At 57.0% G+C, this 22,272-nt stretch overlaps 1 protein-coding gene across 2 annotated transcripts in view; it reads left to right on the forward strand.

Moving 5' to 3' along the window:
* The window catches only part of CDH4 (cadherin 4), a 690,417-nt gene that overhangs the window by 622,406 nt on the left and 45,739 nt on the right, over positions 1 to 22,272 (forward strand). For both annotated transcript variants that reach the window (XM_055372827.2, XM_055372828.2), the window contains exon 7: positions 17 to 189. In XM_055372827.2, coding sequence (XP_055228802.2) covers positions 17 to 189 — 173 coding nt within the window. The remainder of the gene's footprint in view (positions 1 to 16; positions 190 to 22,272) is intronic.

The following is a 22,272-nucleotide window of genomic DNA, read 5'->3' on the forward strand; positions in this document are numbered from 1 at the left end:
GCTGTCTCTGTTCCAGGCACCTACGTGATGACCGTCACGGCCAACGATGCTGACGACAGCACCACGGCCAACGGGATGGTGCGGTACCGGATCGTGACCCAGACCCCACAGAGCCCATCCCAGAATATGTTCACCATCAACAGCGAGACTGGAGATATCGTCACAGTGGCGGCTGGCCTGGACCGAGAGGTGAGGCGAGGTGGGGTCTGCGTGCAGGCGGGTGAGCTCCTGGTCCCCGCAGGACACCCACAGGACCCTCGGGGAGCCTCTCCAGTGGCGCAGTCGGGGAGTGATCGGAAGCCTCCCCAGTGTCACTCTCTTGCCATGGGAGAGACTCGGCAAAGGAGGCTCTGGAGCGCTCAGCACCGGCTGCTATGAGCGAGTCCTTGTGAGATTTCCAGAACAGGCCCAGCTGGTGTGTGTGGCTATGGGTGGAGGCCTCAGAAAAGCAGGGACCACCCGCTGGGGTCTCGGGGTCCAGCCGCAGCGGCACTCGGGGTCTGGGGTGCTCTGACAGCCCCTCTCAGGACCTGAACACACACGCCTGCCTTGAAACCCACCCCTTCTGGGCCTGGCGCCTTCGAGGAGACCCACCCCACCCAGGCTGCGGCGGCCTGGCCGTGACGAAGGGGGCATGGAGAAGCAGTGCTTTTCGCACAGCCTGAAACCATCACAGCCAAATGAATGGGCTGCTGGTTGGTGCTGGGTTCCGTGCGCTCCCACCTCCTGCACTGTCCTGTGGTCCTACGAGGCTTTTGTGACAGAGGCCTCCCTCCACCCCTTCATCTCAAGTGCCCGCCCCACTCAGAGACAGACCCCAGAGGGAGGCCCTGGGTGGTGGGTGAGGTTGGGGGCCTGCTTCTGCTCTGAAGCCTGCCAAGTGCAGGCGCATCTCCAGCACTGGGCTGTGCGTTCCCAGAAGATTCACCACCCACCCCTGGGGCTGAAAGCGCTCCACCAGCAGCACCTTGAGTCCCCAGGTGCCCAGGACAGGGCATCGCCTGCCTTCCCCATCTCCAGGTTTCGCTGTCTGGTCTCCTGTTTGCACTGTGCCCACAGAGGCCAGAGTCATTCCAGACGTAATTTACCCTCTAAGGCGTTTGGCTCCCAGGAGCCGGTAGAGCCACCTCGCTGGGCTCACAGCCAGTGGGTCCCTGCCCACGGGAGGCTTGTTTCCAGAGGCCACAGCGCCACTTTCTGGCAGCTCCTCGGTCTTGCTGGCCTCAACTCTCCTGCTCCAAGTCGGCGGCTTCTGAGTGCGTCATGGCCCTCGAGCTCTGGGTGTGCGGGGACCCCACTGCAAGCTGGGGCTGCCAACCTGTCACCGGGGCTTGCTGGTGTCGCTTTTGGGGCTGGGGCTGGCAAGGAAGTGGCAGGTTCTCCTTCCAGGTTTGGGGCTGTGGGACCCCCCGGGGCCTCCAGTTTCTGCCTCTTCTCCAAAAACCAAGACTCACCTGCAGTGCTGTCTTCATCCCCGCCTTTCAAATCAACCAAAGCCAAGCTGCAGCCTGGAAAATCCCACCCGTCTCCATCCCTGGGAAGAGTACAAAGGGGATTTCCTGGAAATTCCTAAATCGTAAGGGGGTGGTGCTCAGGGTAACACATGGGGGCAGAGAGGCCACTTGGGAGGTAACCCTTGGCAGCCATGTGGCTTGCGGGGAAGGCGAGGTGGCCCCCGGGGTCAGCACGGGCTCAGGACTCAGACCCGCATAGCAGAGGACGTTGTCAGCCCCAGCCGTGGCACCTTTCATCTGAGAGACAGAAGGATGATGACAGCCTTGGACTCCAAGGATCAGAGATGGAGTCGTGTGGCAGGCAGCGTGAGGGCTGGCACGGATGGCACAGGCGAGGACTTTTGATGCAGGATTTACATAAACGTTCTTAGAGTGATGTTGGCCAGAATGCCTGGGGCTCCGAGTGAGCTGTGGTCAGTCCCAGCACCTTCACCTCAGGACTGCAGGATCCGCTGAGGCCCCACCGCCCTCCAGTGGCCGTGAACCAGCGCCCGCTCCGCTCAGACAAGGCTCTGCAGATGAGCTGCGCCTGGCCCTGGTCCCGTCATTCAGCTAGGGAGATGGGCCCATGGGCCCATGGCCAAGTCAGGAGTGCTGTTAGTGAGGCCCATACAGATGTAGAGGAACCAGATACCGTCCCCCATCTCCTCTGTAGCCTGGGGTCCCCTGCCTGCCCTGGGGAGAGAGGGCAGCCCCTGTTTGCGCTCCCCCCCGCCACACACACACACACACACCTGTGAGCAGCTTGTTTCCACAGGCTGGCACCTCTCTGGGACGTTTGCACAGCTTTTGGCAGAGCAGGTGGTCTGACTGGAGCGTGTGCGTGCAAGCCCCTGCCCACACACTCCCACACACGTGATGCTCCAGAGGTACAGATGGGATGGCACGGCTGCCAGCTGTGTCCAAGGAGAGGACAGGACAGCCGAGTAAGGGTCAGGCCTGTGAGCGCCGGCACCTCTGGGATGGCCCCTTGCAGGGGCACGGGCAGGGGTTACCTAGAGCCCACAGACTGCCCCACCTGCATGCCTTCAGCTCCTGGTCTGTGACGGGGAAAGCACAGGGGCCAAAAGGGCAGTGGGGATGCTTAGGGAGATCCGATGGGGCCTCGCTCTCCAGTCCCCGTGCAGGGGCATGGCTGGCTGCATGCTGGCCGCAGGAAACCGTTCTCTCCCTACTCTATATCGGCCGCGAGAGAGCAACGTCCAATTGGAGAGGCAGCTGGTTCTATGAGCGACCGGAGAACTGGGAAGGGGAAGGTGTGGGAGTTTCACGGGATTGGGTGCCTGCAGGGGAGGCATGCAGGCGTGCGGAGGGTTCCAGATGTGCAGACGCAATCCATGAACACACCTCTTCTTACATCTGGTGTACAACATGGCAGCAGTCTTCCCTTAGGGCCGGGGTTTTCGTATTATAATGATAAGCTGGGGATCTAAAGGGGACCATAGGCCACCTGCTCTGGCCTGCACTGGTTTCGTGTCGATCCGCCCTCCCTCTGGTTTCCAGTGGAGTTGAGGGGGTCCCTGTGGCTTCAGGACCATCTGGTCTCCTTCAGCACGAATGTCTATAGATAAAGGGACTAAAGACAAACAGCTAAAGCTTTCCCACTGCTGGGTGGAGGGCTGGGAGGTCTGGGGTACTTTGTAGTTTATATTGTAGGAAAGAATATGTGATATTTTCCAGGCTGAAAATATATCTAGGCAACATCTGTGGACCCCTCTTCATAGCTGAAAATCTCGCAAGGCCCCGGCAGTCAGTATGGGTGCAGGCTCTGACCCTGGGAGGGATCAAGAGCGCCACGGAGCCCACGACACCCTGGGGCTCCCCCAGCTGGCCTGGTGCACCCCACGGGAGGGACACCCCCTGGCCTCCCTGGGCCAGGCATTCCTGTGGGCATGTCAAGGCCTGTGATAGGGACGGTGCCCAGCCTCCTGGGCTCAGCTCCCCCTGCCCCTACAGATCATGGCAGCTCGGCCAAGGGAGGGCTAGCAGTCCCAGCCACCCAGAGATCTCCCCACCCACTGGCCAGGCCACAGTGAGGCTGACCCGGCAGCTGGACCCCCTGCCCAGGCCAGACACTGAGGCAAGGCGGGGCCAGCCTGCTCCCCAAGGCCCACAGCAGACACAGAGCGGTACCCGCCCCCCACCCCCCACCCCCCGCTGTCGGCAGCTTCAGCGTGGCCTGCAAAATGTTCCAAATAAAATGCTCATTTAAAAGCCATTAGAGGTGTGGTTGACAGACGGAGATTTATGAAGATTGAGGGACATGAGGAGACGCTGGTGTTGCGGGCGCTGGCGTTCTCCGCTGTGTGTGCCTGGGGATGTGAACAGCCCGGCTTCTATCCGACGGGAGGCCCTGTCTGGTGCATCTCAGGCGTGGTGTGCTGGAGAGGGCGGTCCCGTGTCTTCCTCTTCCAGGGCTCGTCGGGAACATAGGTTGTGTGGTTATTTTCCTTGATGATCCTTCAGCTGCTAACATTCGATTCCAGGAAGATCCGTTTCTGTCTTGTGCGTGTGAAACAAGCTGGTTGATGCAGTGAAACCTGGGACCCCCATGTGGACCAGCATCGTTGGGGGACAGCAGAGCCGTGGTTCAGGGGCTCAGGGGATGGTCATGGGGCTGGACTTTGGGGCCATGACCCCCGGAACGTCCCTGGGGTCCATTGTGTGACAACGCGTCTTTGGCTGGAGGACCCCCAGGCAGGGGATGAGGTGTAACCCAAATGAGGCCCGGCCCCAAGCAGACTGTGACAGGGTCATCACCAGGAACCACGGGGGCCCCAGAGGGAGGCCTTCGTGGACACAGACGGGCGTGGTCATCCAGAGAGGACAACAGGCCCTGGCCTGCATGAGTGGCCAGGAGCTGAGCTGCAGGCCTGGGGCAGCTGGGGCAAAGCTAAGGCCCCATCGTGGCCATGGCATCCTCATTTCCAGCCACGATCAAAACAAGACCTTCATGGGCAGCACGTGCCCGGCAGCAGGACCCCTCCCACCTTCTGTTCCCCCTGCCCCTTTCAAACCGAGCCCAAGCCTAGGAACATCCAGGTCCCTGAGCTGCTCCCTCCCCAGGTTCAATGCAGCCCCCCTCTGGAAGGTGGCTGTGGGTCTTGAATCTGAGACAGACCCAGGCGTGGCCTGCAGCTGGCTGCATTTGGGTACAGAGACAGTGTTGGGCGCCCTCAGGGCTCCTCGCGAGCAGAACCAAAGGTGTTCATGTCATTTCCACGTTATTTTCCTTGTGCAAACAAGTCTGTTTCCCCTTCTAAAGGCTCCAGCTCGAGGGCTTCCGTTAGGGAAGCTGCCTCCAGCACGCAGCAGCCATGTCCCAGGGCCACCGCCTGGCCCCAGGTCTTCAGCAGCCCCTCCCAGTGGGGACATTGAGGCGGGCTCCCCTCCCCAGACATGGAGAGGTCATCCCCTTGGGCCAGTCTCTGCAGCAGTTTATGGCGTAGTCTCAAGGTCGTAGGTGACCTCTGAATTTGTGACCCCTTGGCCGGAGGAGACGCAGGGCCCTGGCATTGGCCACCCCCCTCTGCCCGCTCAGCCATTCCAGGTCCTGTCTCCCGCCTTGCACACAGTCTCTCCCACTTTTTCGCCTTTGCCTCGGAATAGAAGTCCTGGAAGCTGCCAAGGACTCGGCGGGAGTGTGCCGAGGCCAGGGCGCCCCTCGCCAGGGCTCTGCTTTCAGTGTGGGTCTGTGCTTAATGTTCAGAGCTGCCCTGCTCTTCCTTCGCCCACCTCCTGGGGAAATTGAATGATGGTTTATAGTTAACCGCTTCTGCAGCAGAGGACGCACGTTGTCAGATTTTCAGCAGCAAACAATAAAACAACAACAGGTTTTAAGACAACGGCTCCAGGACCACCGTTGCCAGGCATTAGTAAACCCACGCAGGCGGCCACTGACAGCAGCGTAGACGCCAAGCGAGCACCAGTTCAGCCCCCCCGGGACCCGGCCTTCACCCAGCAGAGCCACTGCCCCCCTGGGCCCAGGCCTGCTGAGCCCGAGAAGCTGATTTCTGTCTGGCTTGGCGTATCAGAGAAGAGCACACATCGGGACCATTTCTCCACCAGCCCAGCTTGCCTTGCCTCGGCCGGACAGCTCAGCCACTTCTGAAAAGGACACATCGGTAGTTCCTTTTTCTCTTCCTCCCCCTTTAAAAAGATTCATCTCCCCTGCCCTTGGGCAACAAGCAGAGTCTTCGGGGGAAGCACCAAAGATGCTTCTCAGCACCAGCCTCCATCTGACAGAGTGAGTCATCTTTAGGAAGAAGAAAATCCACAAACATCATTGCCGCCGTGTCTAATTAGGCAGAGCTATGCAAATTGAGCGCTTCTTCTTGATTAAGATGTCAGGAGAGGCTTCGATAAGACCTGAGCGGTGCAAGTGTCTCTCGTGTACCAGCCGAAGATGCCCCACTTGCTAATCCTATTCATCTGGCGTTGTTTCCTAATTAGAATATTTATGGCCTAATGAGGAGGTGAACGTGCCGCCCGAGCCCCGTCCTGAAGGTGAGAGTGGGCTCTGCAGACGCAGGCGCTGTTCCGATTGTTGGGCAGTGAAATTAGCGCCGGCCAGCATTGTTCTCAGCGTCCCTTCCAGGCTGCTCCCGAGGATGTTGATTTTGTTATTAGAAACTGAATCCGGCCTTCCGGTCCTATCACAAGAGGACTATCACCTGGCCACCTCCATCAGCTTGAAATTTCTTCCCAAACAAGGGGGGGCCAAATTCATGATCTCCTGGTCTGAAAGGATTCTGGGGAAAGCAAAGCCCACACCTCCCCGAACATCTTCAAGACCCTCTGCCCGCCCGGTGCTGTCATCCAATGGATGGAGAGTGATAACATGGCTTTGTTCTACTGCTCAGGATATTGTTCTCACCACCATCGACTTTAGTTAATGTATTCACATGATTCAAATTCCAGTAGAAAGTGTTCGTCGGTGACCAGAATGTCCCCTTTCCCTCTGAGAGCGGCGTGGCATTCTGAAGGCGTTTCTCCCAGACAGCGAGCCTCTCGTAAGCCCCACCCAGAGGCATCTGCCTGGGGAGGGCAGTAGCCGGGGGAGGTGGGGTTCAGCGTTTCCCGCTGGCTGGGTTTTGAATCACTGTCATGGAACCCTGTTTTGAAGACACCGAATATGGCTATGTTGTCTTGCAGAAAAAAAAATATTAGCCATTGAGATAAATCTGCTGCTGACCCACCTCGGGCCGGATTTGTGCCCCTGAAGTCTTCTTGATCTCCCCTCCGCCCCCTCCCAAAAGAAGAGAAGAGAGGGAAGGACAGCGGTGAGAAGGTGGACCCAGCCAAGGAGCCGTCATCTTGGGGCTTCCACCTCCCTCCGAAACAGAGGCCTCGGCTCCCGAATCCCATGGCGTCCCCCAAGTGTGGGGCACTGAGCAGCCCCAAGAGGACCCCAGGCCAGCAGGTCACCCCCAGGACGCAGAGGCTGCCACCCCTGGCCTTGGGGGTGAGGGTCGGATGCAGAGAGAGGGTTGGGGTTTGGGCGCGGTCCCCACACAGGATGAGGTTCCCAGGCACGGTGGGCAGTGCGTGCTCTGAAGGTTGGGCCACACGTGAGCTGGCGCCCACCGCTGCTGTCTCAAGGTTTCGGAAGGCCAGAGCTGGCAGGTGTGGCCACCCAGCAAAGTGAGAAGAGGTGCCAGTGAGTTACAGAGTGAGGACCCCCCAGGCCCCAGGAGGGCAGGAACAGCGGTGCTAATGGTGACCTGGTTTCATGGGGGACCCTGGATGGCAGAGGAGGGGGCTGAGCCACAGGATGGCCCAGGTGACCCCCGACCAACTCAGGCCACTTCCCGCCAAGAGGTCCCTCCCTGATGAGGAAGCTGAGTGCCCCTTACACCCACCAGCATGTAGGGGTCCTGCGGCCACAGGGCATGAGTGTCAGCCATGCTGAGCGGGGTCACAGCAGAGCAGGGTCAGGACAGCTCCTCCATCCACGGACGCCACTGGAGGATGAGCCTGCAGCCCCTGAGCAGTTCTCCCACCGTGGGGCCACGTGCACACGGGGTGATCTCCGTGCCTCAGGAAACTGCACTGCGAAGGGAGGGGAGACGATGGCCGAGGAGTCTGAGAGGAGGCTCCATTCCAGCTGTGGTATTTCGTAACCAAAGTGCCAAGTGTGGTCCGGGGCAGGGCTGCAGGAGAGAGAAGCGGTGGCTGCAGAAGAAATAAACCATTTCATGGTGCAGCTAGCTCCCCAGCGAGCCGCTCCCGTGAGCTGGCCACAACATGAACCGTGGCCAGGATTACGGCCCCACCTGGCAGCAGCGGCCAAGACTCCTGCCTCAGAGCCTCCAGTGGTCAATTAGTCAACCGCTGTTCATCTGCCTTTGGAACTGGGCCCAGGCGGCTGGGGTTGTAGCTGGAGCAGAGGCCAACGTCTCCATCTGAGAAGGGCCAGCGCCAGGCAGAGGGCAGGAAGGGGAGGGGGCGGCACGTGGGGGGCTGCAGGTGGGGAGGAGTGAGAACCCGTCACAGCCGGAAGTCCAGGTCCCCTGGGAGCCACTGGCCCAGCCACAGACCTGGCCCAATCAGCATCTGGACTGGGTTTAATCGTGGTCCCCAGAAAAGCTATGTCCACACCCTGACCTCTGGCAGTGTGGCCTTATCTGGAAAAGGGGCCTTTGCAGGTGTAAAGATCTGGAGATAAAATCGTCTGCATTGGGGTGGACCCTAAATCCTTACAGAGGCAGAGGGAGACACAGGGGAGAAGGCTGCATGGAGACCGAGGCAGAGACCAGACGATAAGGCTACAAGCCAAGGGTGCCTGGAGCCGCCAGGAGGTGGAAGAGGCAGGACGGGTCCTCCCTCAAGCCCCTGAATGGAGCCGGACCCTGCCTGCGCCTCCACCTCGAACCTCTGGCCTTCTGGACTGCTGTTTTTAAGCCACCTCATTTGACCAGACCCTGACATGAAGCAGCCAGACTCAGTCCCTTTTGCCGAGAAGCCTGTGTCTGGCTTTGTGCTGAGGCTTTATTGGCACACAGCGTGGTTGACCATTTGCACGTGGGCGGTGTCACGCTCCAGGATGGCACCGTGACGTGAAAGCCAGGGTACTTAGGAGGAAGGAGCGGGGATTTCATCTGCGCCCTCAGCGGCACGGCCCCTTTGTTGGTCAGATCCAGGGTCTCAAACCCACAGACAGGTCCCACCACAGAGGTGCAGTTTGTATTAATCTTGTTTTAACTCGGCCAACATTGAAGCAGGAGATTCCTATTCAAATGCCGCCTTCTGGATTCTCTCAAGATTCAGGTCCTCTGGTCACGGGGCCTGCTTTCCTGCAAGGCACCAGGAGGCCTGGGCTAAGGGAGTGACCACCCAGGGCTCTGAAGCCCCTGGCCCGGGGGGTGCAGCCCCTCCCTCCCGGGGTTCCGACGCCAGGCCCAGGGTGCTCCCTGAGTCACTGTGTGCGGCTGTTTTCCCTGCCATAGAGAAATACTTCCTCTAGGTCTATCAAAAGTGAGAAAATGAAAGACAAAAAGGCTCGTGCGTCTCAGGAGAATGGGAGAGGGAGCGTGTCTGCGGAAGGGCTGGATATTCCCGAGGGTTTCCCGGCACCCCAGGTGGCGTGGGCCGCCCCAACCCCCCGCCCCTTCCTATCTTCTGAGAAGTCACCCGGCCGGCCCTGCAGGTGCCTTTCCTTCTCTTTTATGTCCACTGTCTCCCCCACACCCGACGGAAGCCACTCAGACCATGGAGCACATGCTCCAGCCTCTGCACATCCCCTGCTCTGTCCACGCCCAGAAGCCCAGCGATCCTGTTCAAACACCAATCTGAGCTCTTGTCTTCTCAAACCCTACCACGGTTTCCTGTGTCACCGAGAAATGAGAAATAAACCCGGCCCCATTCCCCCGGCACCCCAAGCCCACCCCGCCTGCCCCAGGGCCTTCTCGCTGGCTGTTCCCCCCGCCTACAGCATTCCTCCCGAGACCCCCACAGCTCGATAGCCACATGTCTGCTTGGCAGACAGCCCTGCCTGCCGCCCGGTTTAATGTAGTGCACTGAGTGCCCTTGTCCCTCTCTCCTGCTGTGTTTTCTACATGGCCTCTGTCCCCAGCTGATATGATACTCTTTGCTATTTGCTGTCGGTCTCCTCCCCTAGAGCCATGCTTCCAAGCTAGGGTGACGTCTTTCTTGGGACACTGGGCAAGTGGTGGTATCTGTGGTTGTCACAGCTCGGTGGGGGGCGCCACCAGCATTGCATGGGTGGAGGCCAGGAATGCTCAGCACCCCTCAGTGCCCAGGACACCCCACAGCAGAGAACGACCCAGCCCCAGGGCTGACAGTGCCCAGTTTGGGAAAAGCTTCCCCAGAGCATCAGCCACAGGAGGGCAAGGGCTCCCAAGAGCCACTGGAATTTATGGCTCAGAAACCCCAGGCCACTGGAGAGCTCAGGCACGTGGCCCTCCACAGTCGGGTGTGACTGCCCGGCCCCTGGAGAGGGAAGTGTTCTCCTCTATGACCCAGGGTTGGGGGGCCAAGAGAGGCCCCACGGAGGAGCCCCCAGCGCCTGCTGGACTGACGGGACCTCCCCTGCCTGCCTCCATCTTGTTCCTCCCAGACATCTAGACTCTTCTAATCACCAGCAGTCATTCCTGGCAGCTCCTCTTCCCTCTGTGCCCAGCAGAGAATGCGAGAGACAGAGAAACAGACAGACAGACAGACAGAGGGGGAAGCGAGAGGGTCCCAGCATCCCCACCCCCCCACCCCCGTGTGGTGGGTTTTGTGGATTTAGGAAGCAGAGACTTTCTTTGTGGCCTCCCCTGCCCCCAGCAGCAGGCCGAGGGAGGAATCGCTGCCTGGAACTGGGAAATGCTGGTGTTTTCTCTGGGTTTGATCCAGCTCAGCACAGCAGAAAGCAAACCTGGCTATAGAGTGAGAGGGGAGGGTCTGCTGGAGTTGGGCTCGTGGGGTGCAGTGCAGAGGCTCTGGGCCACCAGTGAACACGGCCAGAGCTAGGGACACCGGCGGCCCCAAGGGGTCATAAAACCCACAAGAGATGAGGCAGCTGCACGTCACTGTCCTGGCTGTGCAAAGAGCAGCTGAGCAGAAGGTTGAGTAAGACACGCTTCCTTCCACGCAGCAACCCGGACAGCTAAGGGGCCGGGTCCCCGGTTTTCGGCCCCTCATCCTGCAGGAGGCAAAGTCTGCGGAGCCAGGAGTGGTGAGGGAGAGACAGTGGCAGTGGACGGTCCACGAGTTTAAAGGGGTGAGCAGGGTGTTCAGGAGGGAGGGAGGGAAGATGGCACCCCTTGGGGCTCCCCATGTGGCCGTGCCCCTGAGCAGGGGTGATCTCTCGGTGACAGCCTGGGGGCACCCAGCGAGGGGCTCCATGCTCAGCCCCTCCCCACCCCAGGCAAGGGAACCTCAGAAAGGAGCCCTCCGCACCCCCAGACCTGCATTTTGAAGGCTGAAGGGCTGAGCACCTCACCTTGGGGGCGGCTGCTGCTAGTTCCTGGGTGCCCGGGAAATTCACCTGGACAGGTGGAATGTGCCACCCAGGCAGCGCCTCCTCCCAGAACAGCAGCAGCCCTGAAGGGCTGAGGGGTTTGGAGGAAGGAGAGGGCCCTGGGGTGGGGGTGGGGAAGGCTTCCTGGAGAGGGACTCAGCCTGTAGCGGGAAGTGCAGGGTTGGGACACCGGCTGGAGCCCTGGGCTAAGAGTAGGCATAGGGTAGGCCCCAGGTCCCTTCAGCCTGGAGAGTCCCTTCTCTGATAGCCTAAGGGTCAGTCTGCGGGCCCAGCACAGAATCTGGCCAGAACGACTGCCAGCCAGAGGCAGCCCCCACCCCACCAGCTCGGTGATCCATGCTAGAGTGGACATAGGGTGCTGAGTCCCTCGGGGCCCTGCAAGGCAGCGGGGACTGAAGTCGACACATAGCACGTTCGTGCCTGTGCCTTGAGAGGGAGCTCACACGCCACCAAACACACCCTTTAACTGTACGCTTCAGCGGGGTTCAGTGGTCACGAGGTTGTGCAACCATCACCTTGACTTAGCTCCAGACTCTTCCATCACCCCAGAACCATCCCATTTCTCCTTGACTCCCTTACCCCCAGCTCCCCCAGCCCCTGGCAGCCCCAAATCTTCTTTCTGTTTCTACGGATTTGCCTATTCTGGACATTTCCTGTAAGTGGGCTCATTCCACGCATGGCGTTTCGTGTCTGGCGTCTCTCACCGAGCGTCACCGTGGTAGTTCGTGTCTGCGTTTCATGCCTCTTAATGGCTGAATAATATTCCGCTGCATGGGGCAACCACGTTCTCTTTGTCCATTCATCGCTCAATGGACACTTGGCTGTTCGGCCCTTTTGGCTGCTGTTAATGGTGCTGCTTTGAACGAGGGCGTGTAAGTGTTTGTCAGAACCCCTGGTTTGAGCTCGTTTGGATACATACCCAGGAGCGGAGCTGCCAGGCCCCGTGGTGACTCTTGACTTATGAGGACCCGCCAGCCTGTTTTCCGTGGTGCCTGCACTCCCTCCTCCCACAGCATCTAATCTTCATGCTGGAGTCACATTCTCAGGCTCCGGACAGACCCCAGGTGCTGTGCAGCCTGAGGATGAGACGCAGAGCAGGACCTGGACCTCTGTCTGCTCCATCTTGCAGCTTCCAAGGGGATGGAGGTTCCAGCAGTGACAGCTGGGAAGGCCCTTGGGGAGTGTGTGGTCCAGGAGGAAGCAGTGGGAACAGCGCTGACCTGAGAGGGGCTGGAGAAGCTCCCAGAGCAGCAGCCGCCGTCGTGCTGGGACTGGCTCCGGCTCACCCAGAAGGAAGGGATGCAGGACATCTGCAAGCCTGGGCTGCAGGGCCTTGGGACTCCTTTTATACCCCCATATGGAACACCTCTAGGTGCAGAGAGCCCGGAGCAGGTGGGGGAGGCATGCTTGCAGCCTGGCAGATGACACCATCCCTAGATGGTGGCTGGGGTTGGGGCAGCATCCAGGAGAACTTCAGGATCTGAGTTCCAGGTGTGGCTCCTGCCAGGGTGCCTCATTGGCTGTGCAGCCGGCCAGCCGATGCTGGGTATGGGCAGGGCACGCTCGACTCAGGAAGCTTTGATGCCTTTCTAGGGCAGGCCGGCTGCCTGCATTATTGATGGCTGTTCTGCAAAATTTACATGCTGAGCTATGGGGAGGTGAGCAAAAACCCCAGGGATGGCCCACTGTGGTTTTCTTCCCTCCTCTTGAACTTGAAAATGGCCAAATCACTTTTTAATGAATTCTCTGCACCCGGCAGAAGCAGGAAGGGTAGGGGCCCCAGCCCAGGACACAAGCAGGCATCCAGCAGGGCACACCTGGCTGTGCAGGACTCCCGCTGCCCGCCCAGACACCTCCATCGAGGGTTGACGTGGGGAGCGGAGGCTGCACATGTCAGCCATGGAGAGAGGACGCTGGGACGCTGGTCCAGAGCTGAGTCCTGGGTCATCTGTTTGTCCTATGAGGGCTGGGAGACACTTGCTGGCCTCCAGAGCACTCAACAGCCCCTGACCTCAGGGAAGTCCCAGGCCTTCATCTTCTGCAAAGTGGGAGGGCGCCGTGCCCCTGTGCCACACAGGCCCTTGGAAGACTGCACACAGCGAGGTCTGCTGGGGCACCAGAAGGAGGTGCCAGATACTTCTGAGAACAGGGCCCTGCCCTGTGGTTAACGTGGGGCTCCCCTTCCCCGCCTCACAGGAATGAAATGCACTTGAGGGCAAAGGGAGCAGCCCCATGTAAGCCTTTTAGATAAATATGTCGAAACCTCCAGCCAAGCCAGCCCAGGCCTGCTACATGCAGACCAGCCACATCTGCAAGTAGACCTGTTTGCAGGAGCTCCCATGACCGCCTCATGAGCACATGCCTGGGTCCTGCCCACCCACCCTCTCACCCCAGATAACATCCCAGAAAAGGGGGAGATGGGGACAGTGATGAGGTCAGGAGCCTGACCCCACCTCCCCAGTGCTCCCAGGGGAGCCAGGCCAACCCTGCCTGGACTTCAGAAGCCCTGCCAACGGGAAGGCCACTGGCTGCTTCCGGGGGTCCCCTGGGAGAGTTCTTCCTTCCTGCGGATCTAGCTTCCTGCCCCTACCCAGCCAGGAGACACCCCTGCCCTGCCTCTCGAAGTCAAGACCCAGCTGCCCTCTAGTGGCAGTCAGCTGCACACACACAGACACAACACACACATGCACATCCATGCACATGTGGGTTTACATGCATACAGAGGTGCACACACGTGTGTATACACGCACACAGAGGCATGCATACTCGTGCACAAGCATGCATACACACATGCACACACACATACAATACACTGTACATGTCTAGGTTTCTACAATGCTTGATTTATTTTCAATATATAGAAAAGAATACATTTCTTTCCTATACATTGAAAGCACCACAGCCAGGGGTGGCTTCCATGAACCAGCTCTGATTTGATGACTGAAGAAATGGAGACTTGGAGAATGATGTCATGCCGCAAGTCTGTGACAGCAGTTTCTCTGCAGGCTGACATTCTTCTCCGCTTGGATCTCTCCCTTTCCTGCCGGCCTGTGTCAGTCTCCTGTTTTCCAGTCTGGTCCTTCTGGCGGTGCCGTGCTGTGGGAGGAGGCAGCCACGGCCAAATAAACATGTAGCTGAGAGCAGCCTGGGGACCCTACGCTGCAGGATGGGTGGCCGAGGGGGGCCGGTGCAGGCAGGCAGTGGGGCACCGCCTGAGGGGGACATCACGCCCAGGAAAGAGGCTGCTGAGAGCCCCCTGCAGCTTCGATTTCCAAATCTGTCCTGGGAGGGGGAAGAAAATCAGATTTGTAAAGAACAAGAGAAACTTGGGTGAGAAATGAAGAGTGTCCATAGCGAGGCTGCCTGCTGCCCTGTCAGAAAACCTGCTTCCGTTTCCTGGGGGAGTGGGGACTGAAGTGAGATGCAGCCACATCCCCGCGGAGCCGCCGCCACTGCTGGTACACACAGATGGGACACGGATGAAATGAGACTCCGCAGGCAGGATCCTGGCCCCTCGCCAAGGTGGCATGGGTATCTGACATTTGGTTCTCATCGGCAAGCCTGTCCACCGCTGCTGGCACCGTCCCCAGCCCATCTCTGCAGCCTCCTACCTAGAGGCAGAGCCAACCTTCAGGCTCCGTCCAGCCGCTGCAAGGGAGGGCCGGGTGCTCACAGGTGAAGGAGAACACGGCCAGGGTGGGGAAGCTTCCAGAGGTGGGCTGGCTGGTCTCTGCCTTGATGAACAGGAGGGCACATTTTCTTTCTGTTGGGATCCTGAGGCACAGAAACCTTGGGGAAGGGACCTCTGCTATGGGTAGTACCATGAAGTCCAAGGCCTCAGGCCCAGCGAATGTCTGGACAAACATTGGTCCACAGTTAGAAGGCAGATCCTGACCCTGAGGTTGCCAAGAGCAGCCAGTCAAGGGTGGCACCAGCTCTACTGTTTCCATGATGTCCATCCCACATTCAGGAGACCCAGCGGGCATCGGGCTGATGTCACCATGGACATCATTGGTGCTGCCTGAGTCCCATCCATAACAAAGGCCTGAAGCGCAGACTGACACAGCATCAGGGACCCTGACCGGTCCCCTCGCTCTGCCCTGGTCAGCTGTGTAGAACTGGGGAGGTCATGGGACTGCCTGGCCCTCACTGGACTCAGTCTTCCCCTCTGTAAATGGTAAAGAAATATGAGCTCCACTGACCACGCAGTGTGACACCAGTCACTGAAATAGTGAACAGGAACATGCAGCCAAAACTGGGTTTTTATTGTTTCTCTCCCCATTGTTGGCTTTCTCCCCTCCCTCACAGCCTCCACATTAGCCCCCAACAATGCCCTGTTCTGCACCATGCACCTCATACCTCCTGCCCCAGCCCTGCTGTGCCTGCAGCTCATGCTATCACTCCCTCCTCCCTCTAGTGAGCCCCCACCTTCCTTCCTCAACCAGCTCCCCTTGCACTTCCATAGAAGCCTCTCTCACCTCCCTCAGTTTCCTTATCTCATGGATGGATGAGAGGACCTCAGCTTCCTTATTGGTTGGTTGTAATCCACCTGACATAAGGAGAGGTCTCTCTAAAGCATGGATGGATGGATGGATGGATGGATTGATGGATGGATGGATGGATGGATGAGTGGATGGTGGATGATGGATGATGGATGGGTGGGTGGATGGTGGATGATGGATGATGGATGGGTGGGTGGATGGTGGATGATGGATGATGGATGGGTGGGTTGATGATGGGTGATAGATGAATGGATGATGCATGGATGAATGGATGGATAGATGATGGATGAGTGAGTGGATGATGGATGGATGAGGGATGAGTAAGTGGATGATGGATGATGGATGTGTAGATGGATCAATGATGAATGAGTTAGTGGATGGATGGATGATGGGTGGATAATGATGTATGGATGGATAGGTGGATGATGGATGGGTGGATGGATCAATGATGGATGAGTGAGTGGATAGTTGGATGACAGATGGATAGATGATGGATGGATGGACAGATGGATGATGGATGGATGGATGGATGCATGGATGGATTATGCTTGATGGATGGGTGAGTGGATAGTGGATGGTGGATGATGGATGGGTGGATGGATGGTTGGATGATGGATGGATAGATAATGGATGGATGGATAGATGGTGGATGGGTGAGTGAATGGATGGATGGATAGATGATGGGTGGGTAGATGGATCGATGATGGATGAGTGAGTGGATGTTTGGATGATGGATGGATAGATGATGGGTGGATGGATAGGTGGCTGATGGGTGGATGGATCAATGATGGATGAGTGAGTGGATAGTTGGATGATGGATAGATAGATGATGGATGGATGGGTGGGTGGGTGGATGGATGGATGGATGGATGCATGCATGGATGGATGCATGGATGGATTATGCATCATGGATGGGTGAGTGGATGGTGGATGGTAGATGATGGATGGGTGGATGGATGGTTGGATGATGGATGGATAGATAACGGATGGATGGATAGACGGATGGTGGATGGGTGAGTGGATGGATGGATACATGATGGATGAATAGATGGATAATGGATGGGTAAGTAGATGGTGGATGATAGAAGGGTGGATGGATGGATGGATGATGGATGGATAGATGGATGGATAGATGATGGATGGGTGAGTGAATGGATGGATGGATAGATGGATAATGGATGGGTAAGCAGATGGTGGATGGTAGATGGGTGGATGGATGGATGGATGATGGATGGATAGATGACGGATGGATGGATGGATGGATAAATGGATGATGGAAGGGTGAGTGGATGGATGGATGATGGATGATGGATGCATGGGTGGATGATGGATGATGGACAGGTGGATGGATGGATTATGAATGGATGGATGGGTGGATGATGCATGATGGATGTGCAGATGATGGATGGGTAAATGATGGATGGATGTATGGGTAAGGGGATGGGTAGACGGATGAGGGAGAAAGGAAGAAGGGGAGCAGGTAAGGGTTAACCTACTGTGAGAAAACTAGCAAAGTAGGATATAGCACCCAAGTAAATGTAAGCTATTTCTGGTTTTTTTTGTATCTCCTTGACTCCAAGTTCTATTCATCTTGGTAAATGTCAGCTCTGTTAGACACGACTCATTAACTTGGTTCCCTCAACAGACACCGATTACCTACTGTGTGCCAGGTCTGTATCTGGCACTTTGGACACAAAGCTGGACAAGACTCAGTCCTCATGGCACTCTGGGTCTTCCAGGAGAGTCCAGCCTACAGCAGATGTGGGCAGGGTTGTGGCTGTCCGGGTCACGCTGCACCTCCAGGGTTAATAAGGGAAGCAAAATCAATTCCAGAGGCTCTAGGGGAGCTCATTTTGGAAGGAAGAGTGGGGTCTCACCAGCGGAAGGAGGGAGAGGGACAACACACCCGCAAGCACAGAGGGGCAGGGATAGGAGGTGTGGGGTGCACAGTGCAGACAGGGCGCCATGTGGGGCAAATGTTGGGGTAACGAGGGAGGGGAGAAAGCCAACAGTGGGAGAGAAATAATGAAAACCTGGTTTGGGCTGCACGTTCCTGTTCACTGTCTCAGCAACTGGTCACGGCTATGCGGTCAGCAGAACACAGTCGTGTCCCATTTTACAGAGGGGCCTGCCAAATACAGGAGGCCAAGGTTGCTGACGGCTTTGCAGCCTGCAGGCCCCTCCCTGTCCTGCTGAGCCTCACAGCCTCCCCCTGGAACCCTCTCCTGCAGGGGGCCTGAGCCGCCCACTCTCCCCAGCCCTGCAGGAACTCTGAGTGCTGCAGTCCTCCCCTCCTCTCCAGGTGACTGATCTGCTGCAGGGACCACGCAGGCATGGGCCAAGAAGCAGTTTCCTGCCCTTTCAAGAGGCCCCTGACACCTGCCTCCTTGAGGGAGATCTCTCAGAACAACAGCCAGGGCTGCGTGATGAGGCACATGTTGGGGCTGGAGGGCCCAGGAGCCAGCGCCCCACTGCACTGAGCCCTGGCCCCATGTAGGCTGGGCCTGGTCACCAAGCCACAGTCACCCTGTTCTGGGTGGGAGGCCATGTGGAACACCCCAGACCCTGATTGGCTGCCATGTTCCCACCTCCCGGGTCCAACCGCACCTCCCAGCCCTGCCCTCAGTTCACCCTGTCACCTTCAGGCAGTGTGACTGCCTCTTCCTGGAAGCCTCCCCTGGATCCCCAGCCCTCCCTCCCTGAGATGCTTGTGGCCTCGCTCTCAGGCCTGTCCAGGTGGCAGTGGCTTACACTGCCTGATATTGGAGCCCAAGGTCAGCAAACATCTTCTATAAAGTACCAGGTGGTCCATATTTTAGGTTTTGTGGGGCATACAGTCTCTGTGCAGATACTCAGCTCTGCCTTGCGAGTGTGAAAGCAGCCATAGATAATGTGTCAATAAAAGAGCATAGCCATGAGCCAATAAAACTTTATTTACAATAATAGTGATGTGCAGATTCAGCCCACAGGCCATCGCTTGCTGTCATATATAAGTTGGATCCTGTGATGCACTCAAAGCCCGTTGGTGACTCACAGCTGTCCACAGACTGTCCAGACACCTTATGGAGCACCCAGGCCCCTCTGTCATTCCTCAGAGCTTCTGTTGCCACCACAATCATTGGCAACATTAACTTGCTGTCATGGGGCACCTACTCTGTGTTGGGCCCACGTTTGACCCTGGAGACACAGTGGGTGATGGATGAGACAGCCATGGACCCCCAGACCTCAGGTTGGCAAGGGTTACAGACAATGATCAAGGGAGGACACAATAAATGTAAAAGTGCAAGCCAGGAATGAGTCATGGATGAAGAGCAGGCTGAGCTGAGAGCATGCTGGGCTGGAGGGCCGGAGAGAATTCCATGGGAAAGGGACATCTAGGGGCTGGGGAGCTTGATTCAAGATGAGGCCACAGAGGGGGTTAGCAGCCATGACACATGGAGTGCTGTGGCCATGTTGAGGGTTTGGATGTATGCCAGGGAGCTTTTGCTGCATAATAAAAGATCCCAAAACTTAGCAGCCTAAAACAACCACCATTTATTTCTATTTATTTAGCTCACAATTCCACAAATTGGCAATTTGGGCTAGGCTCAGCTGGAAAACCCTTCCATCCTTGGCTGGGCTCATTCATCCATCTCTCATCAGCTGCCAGTTTGGCTTGGGGCTGGCTGGTCTTGGAGGGAAGGAGGAAGGAATAGAAAGACAGAGGGATGGAAAGGTAGAAAGAGGGAGGGAGGGATGGTGTATGGGTAGGTAAGTGGATGGATAAATGGATGGGTGGGTGAATAGAGAGATAGATGGATGGGTGAGTAGAGGGATGCTGGATGGGTGGGTGGATGGATAGATGGATGGGTAGGTGAATAGAGGGATAGATGGATGGGTGGGTGAATAGAGGGATGGTGGTTGGGTGGATGGGTGGATAAATGAATGGGTGGGTGAATAGAGGGATAGATGGATGGGTGGGTGAATAGAGTGATGGTGGTTGGGTGGGTGGGTGGATAAATGAATGGGTGGGTGAATAGAGGGATAAATGGATGGATGGGTGAATAGAGGGATGGTGGATGGAGGGGTGGGTGGATAGATAAATGGATGGGTGGGTGAATAGAGGGATAGACGGATTGGTGGATGAGTAGAGGGATGGTGGATGGGTGGGTGGGTGGATGGATAGATGGATAGATATGTGAATAGAGAGATGGTGGATGGAGGGGTGGGTGGATAGATAAATGGATGGGTGGGTGAATAGAGGGATAGACGGATCGGTGGATGAGTAGAGGGATGGTGGATGGGTAGGTGGGTGGATGGATAGATGGGTGGGTGAATAGAGAGATGGTGGATGGGTGCGTGAATAGAGGGATGGTGGGTGGGTGGGTAGGTGGGTGGATGGATGGGTGTGGGGCAGATAGAGGGATAGTGGATGGGTTGGTGAGTGGTTGGATAGATGGATGGATGGGTGAATAGAGGGATGGTGGATGAGTGGGTGAGTGGATGGATGGATGGATGGATGGGTGAATAGAGGGATGGTGGATGGGTGGGTGAGTGGATGGATGGATGGATGGATGGGTGAATAGAGGGATAGTGGATGGGTTGGTGAGTGGTTGGATGGATGGATGGATGGGTGAATAGAGGGATGGTGGATGAGTGGGTGAGTGGATGGATAGATGGATGGATGGGTGAATAGAGGGATGGTGGATGGGTGGGTGAGTGGATGGATGGATGGATGGATGGGTGAATAGAGGGATAGTGGATGGGTGGGTGAGTGGATGGATGGATGGATGGGTGAATAGAGGGATAGTGGATGAGTGGGTGAGTGGATGGATGGATGGGTGAATAGAGGGATAGTGGATGAGTGGGTGAGTGGATGGATGGATGGATGGGTGAATAGAGGGATGGTGGATGAGTGGGTGAGTGGATGGATGGATGGATGGATGGGTGAATAGAGGGATAGTGGATGAGTGGGTGAGTGGATGGATGGATGGATGGATGGGTGAATAGAGGGATAGTGGATGAGTGGGTGAGTGGATGGATGGATGGATGGGTGAATAGAGGGATAGTGGATGGGTGGGTGAGTGGATGGATGGATGGATGGGTGAATAGAGGGATAGTGGATGAGTGGGTGAGTGGATGGATGGATGGATGGGTGAATAGAGGGATAGTGGATGAGTGGGTGAGTGGATGGATGGATGGATGGGTGAATAGAGGGATAGTGGATGAGTGGGTGAGTGGATGGATGGATGGATGGGTGAATAGAGGGATAGTGGATGAGTGGGTGAGTGGATGGATGGATGGATGGGTGAATAGAGGGATGGTGGATGAGTGGGTGAGTGGATGGATGGATGGATGGATGGGTGAATAGAGGGATAGTGGATGAGTGGGTGAGTGGATGGATGGATGGATGGATGGGTGAATAGAGGGATAGTGGATGAGTGGGTGAGTGGATGGATGGATGGATGGGTGAATAGAGGGATAGTGGATGAGTGGGTGAGTGGATGGATGGATGGATGGATGGGTGAATAGAGGGATAGTGGATGAGTGGGTGAGTGGATGGATGGATGGATGGGTGAATAGAGGGATAGTGGATGGGTGGGTGAGTGGATGGATGGATGGATGGATGGGTGAATAGAGGGATAGTGGATGGGTGGGTGAGTGGATGGATGGATGGATGGATGGGTGAATAGAGGGATAGTGGATGGGTGGGTGAGTGGATGGATGGATGGATGGATGGGTGAATAGAGGGATAGTGGATGGGTTGGTGAGTGGTTGGATAGATGGATGGATGGGTGAATAGAGGGATAGTGGATGAGTGGGTGAGTGGATGGATGGATGGATGGGTGAATAGAGGGATGGTGGATGGGTGGGTGAGTGGATGGATGGATGGATGGATGGGTGAATAGAGGGATGGTGGATGTGGGGGTGGGTGGCTGGGTGGATGGATGGATGATGGTTGGAAAGAGAAAAGGTTGGTGACCATCTGCTGTTTGTAATTCCTTACGGAGCCAGTTTATGGAACTTGAGCACGTTTCACTGAATCACACCGCTAGGAGCTGGTCTTTTCCCTTAACCTCTTAGAGAAGCACGACTCAGGATTGTTAGTCGCTTGGAGAGCATTTCACAGGTTCCCTTTTCGCTTTGGTCCCCAGAATCCCCCTCCCCTAGTGGTACTGGTGAGAGGCGGGCTGTGGTCCCAGCAGGGAGCTGCCCACAAGCCTGTCCTCAGCTGTCACCTCAGAAGTTCATGGCCTCTGGGTCAGAACAGAGGTGTGGAAAAGCCACCTCTGCCAGCTCAGGGATTTTGGCACTGATGGACTCCCAGCAAGGGCCCTGAGGAGAAAGGCCATCAGACTCCTTCAATGCCTAATAAAATGCACTCATCCCGCCAAGCCTTATTTGCCATTTAAAGCTCACACCTGCGCCTGCACGGTAAACTGTCAGGACTGCTTTTTCCAGCAGAAAGCATGCTTGCATCTCCGCACCTGCACAGAGAAGGGAAAGGGTTTGTCTTTTCTTCCCATTTGAATATCTGACCTGTAGTTCAGCTGGACAAGGTAAACACTCAAGAAACGAAGTCCCTCCTGACCCGCGTCTGTGGGGCATCCCTCCCTTTGCAAACTGTCCCTGCTTGGTTTTCTAGACCGAATGCAACCCCAGCGCCCTCTGGGCTCCCCTGTTCTCCTCCCTTCTATCTTGGCACCAAACGTGATCTGCCCCTATCAACGGCAGGGCCACTGAGATGAAAACACAAGCAAACCTCTTCATGCCGCACCTTAACGCGTGG

The sequence above is a fragment of the Gorilla gorilla genome, chromosome 21, assembly GCF_029281585.2.
Source record: "Gorilla gorilla gorilla isolate KB3781 chromosome 21, NHGRI_mGorGor1-v2.1_pri, whole genome shotgun sequence".
Classification (NCBI taxonomy): domain Eukaryota; kingdom Metazoa; phylum Chordata; class Mammalia; order Primates; family Hominidae; genus Gorilla; species Gorilla gorilla.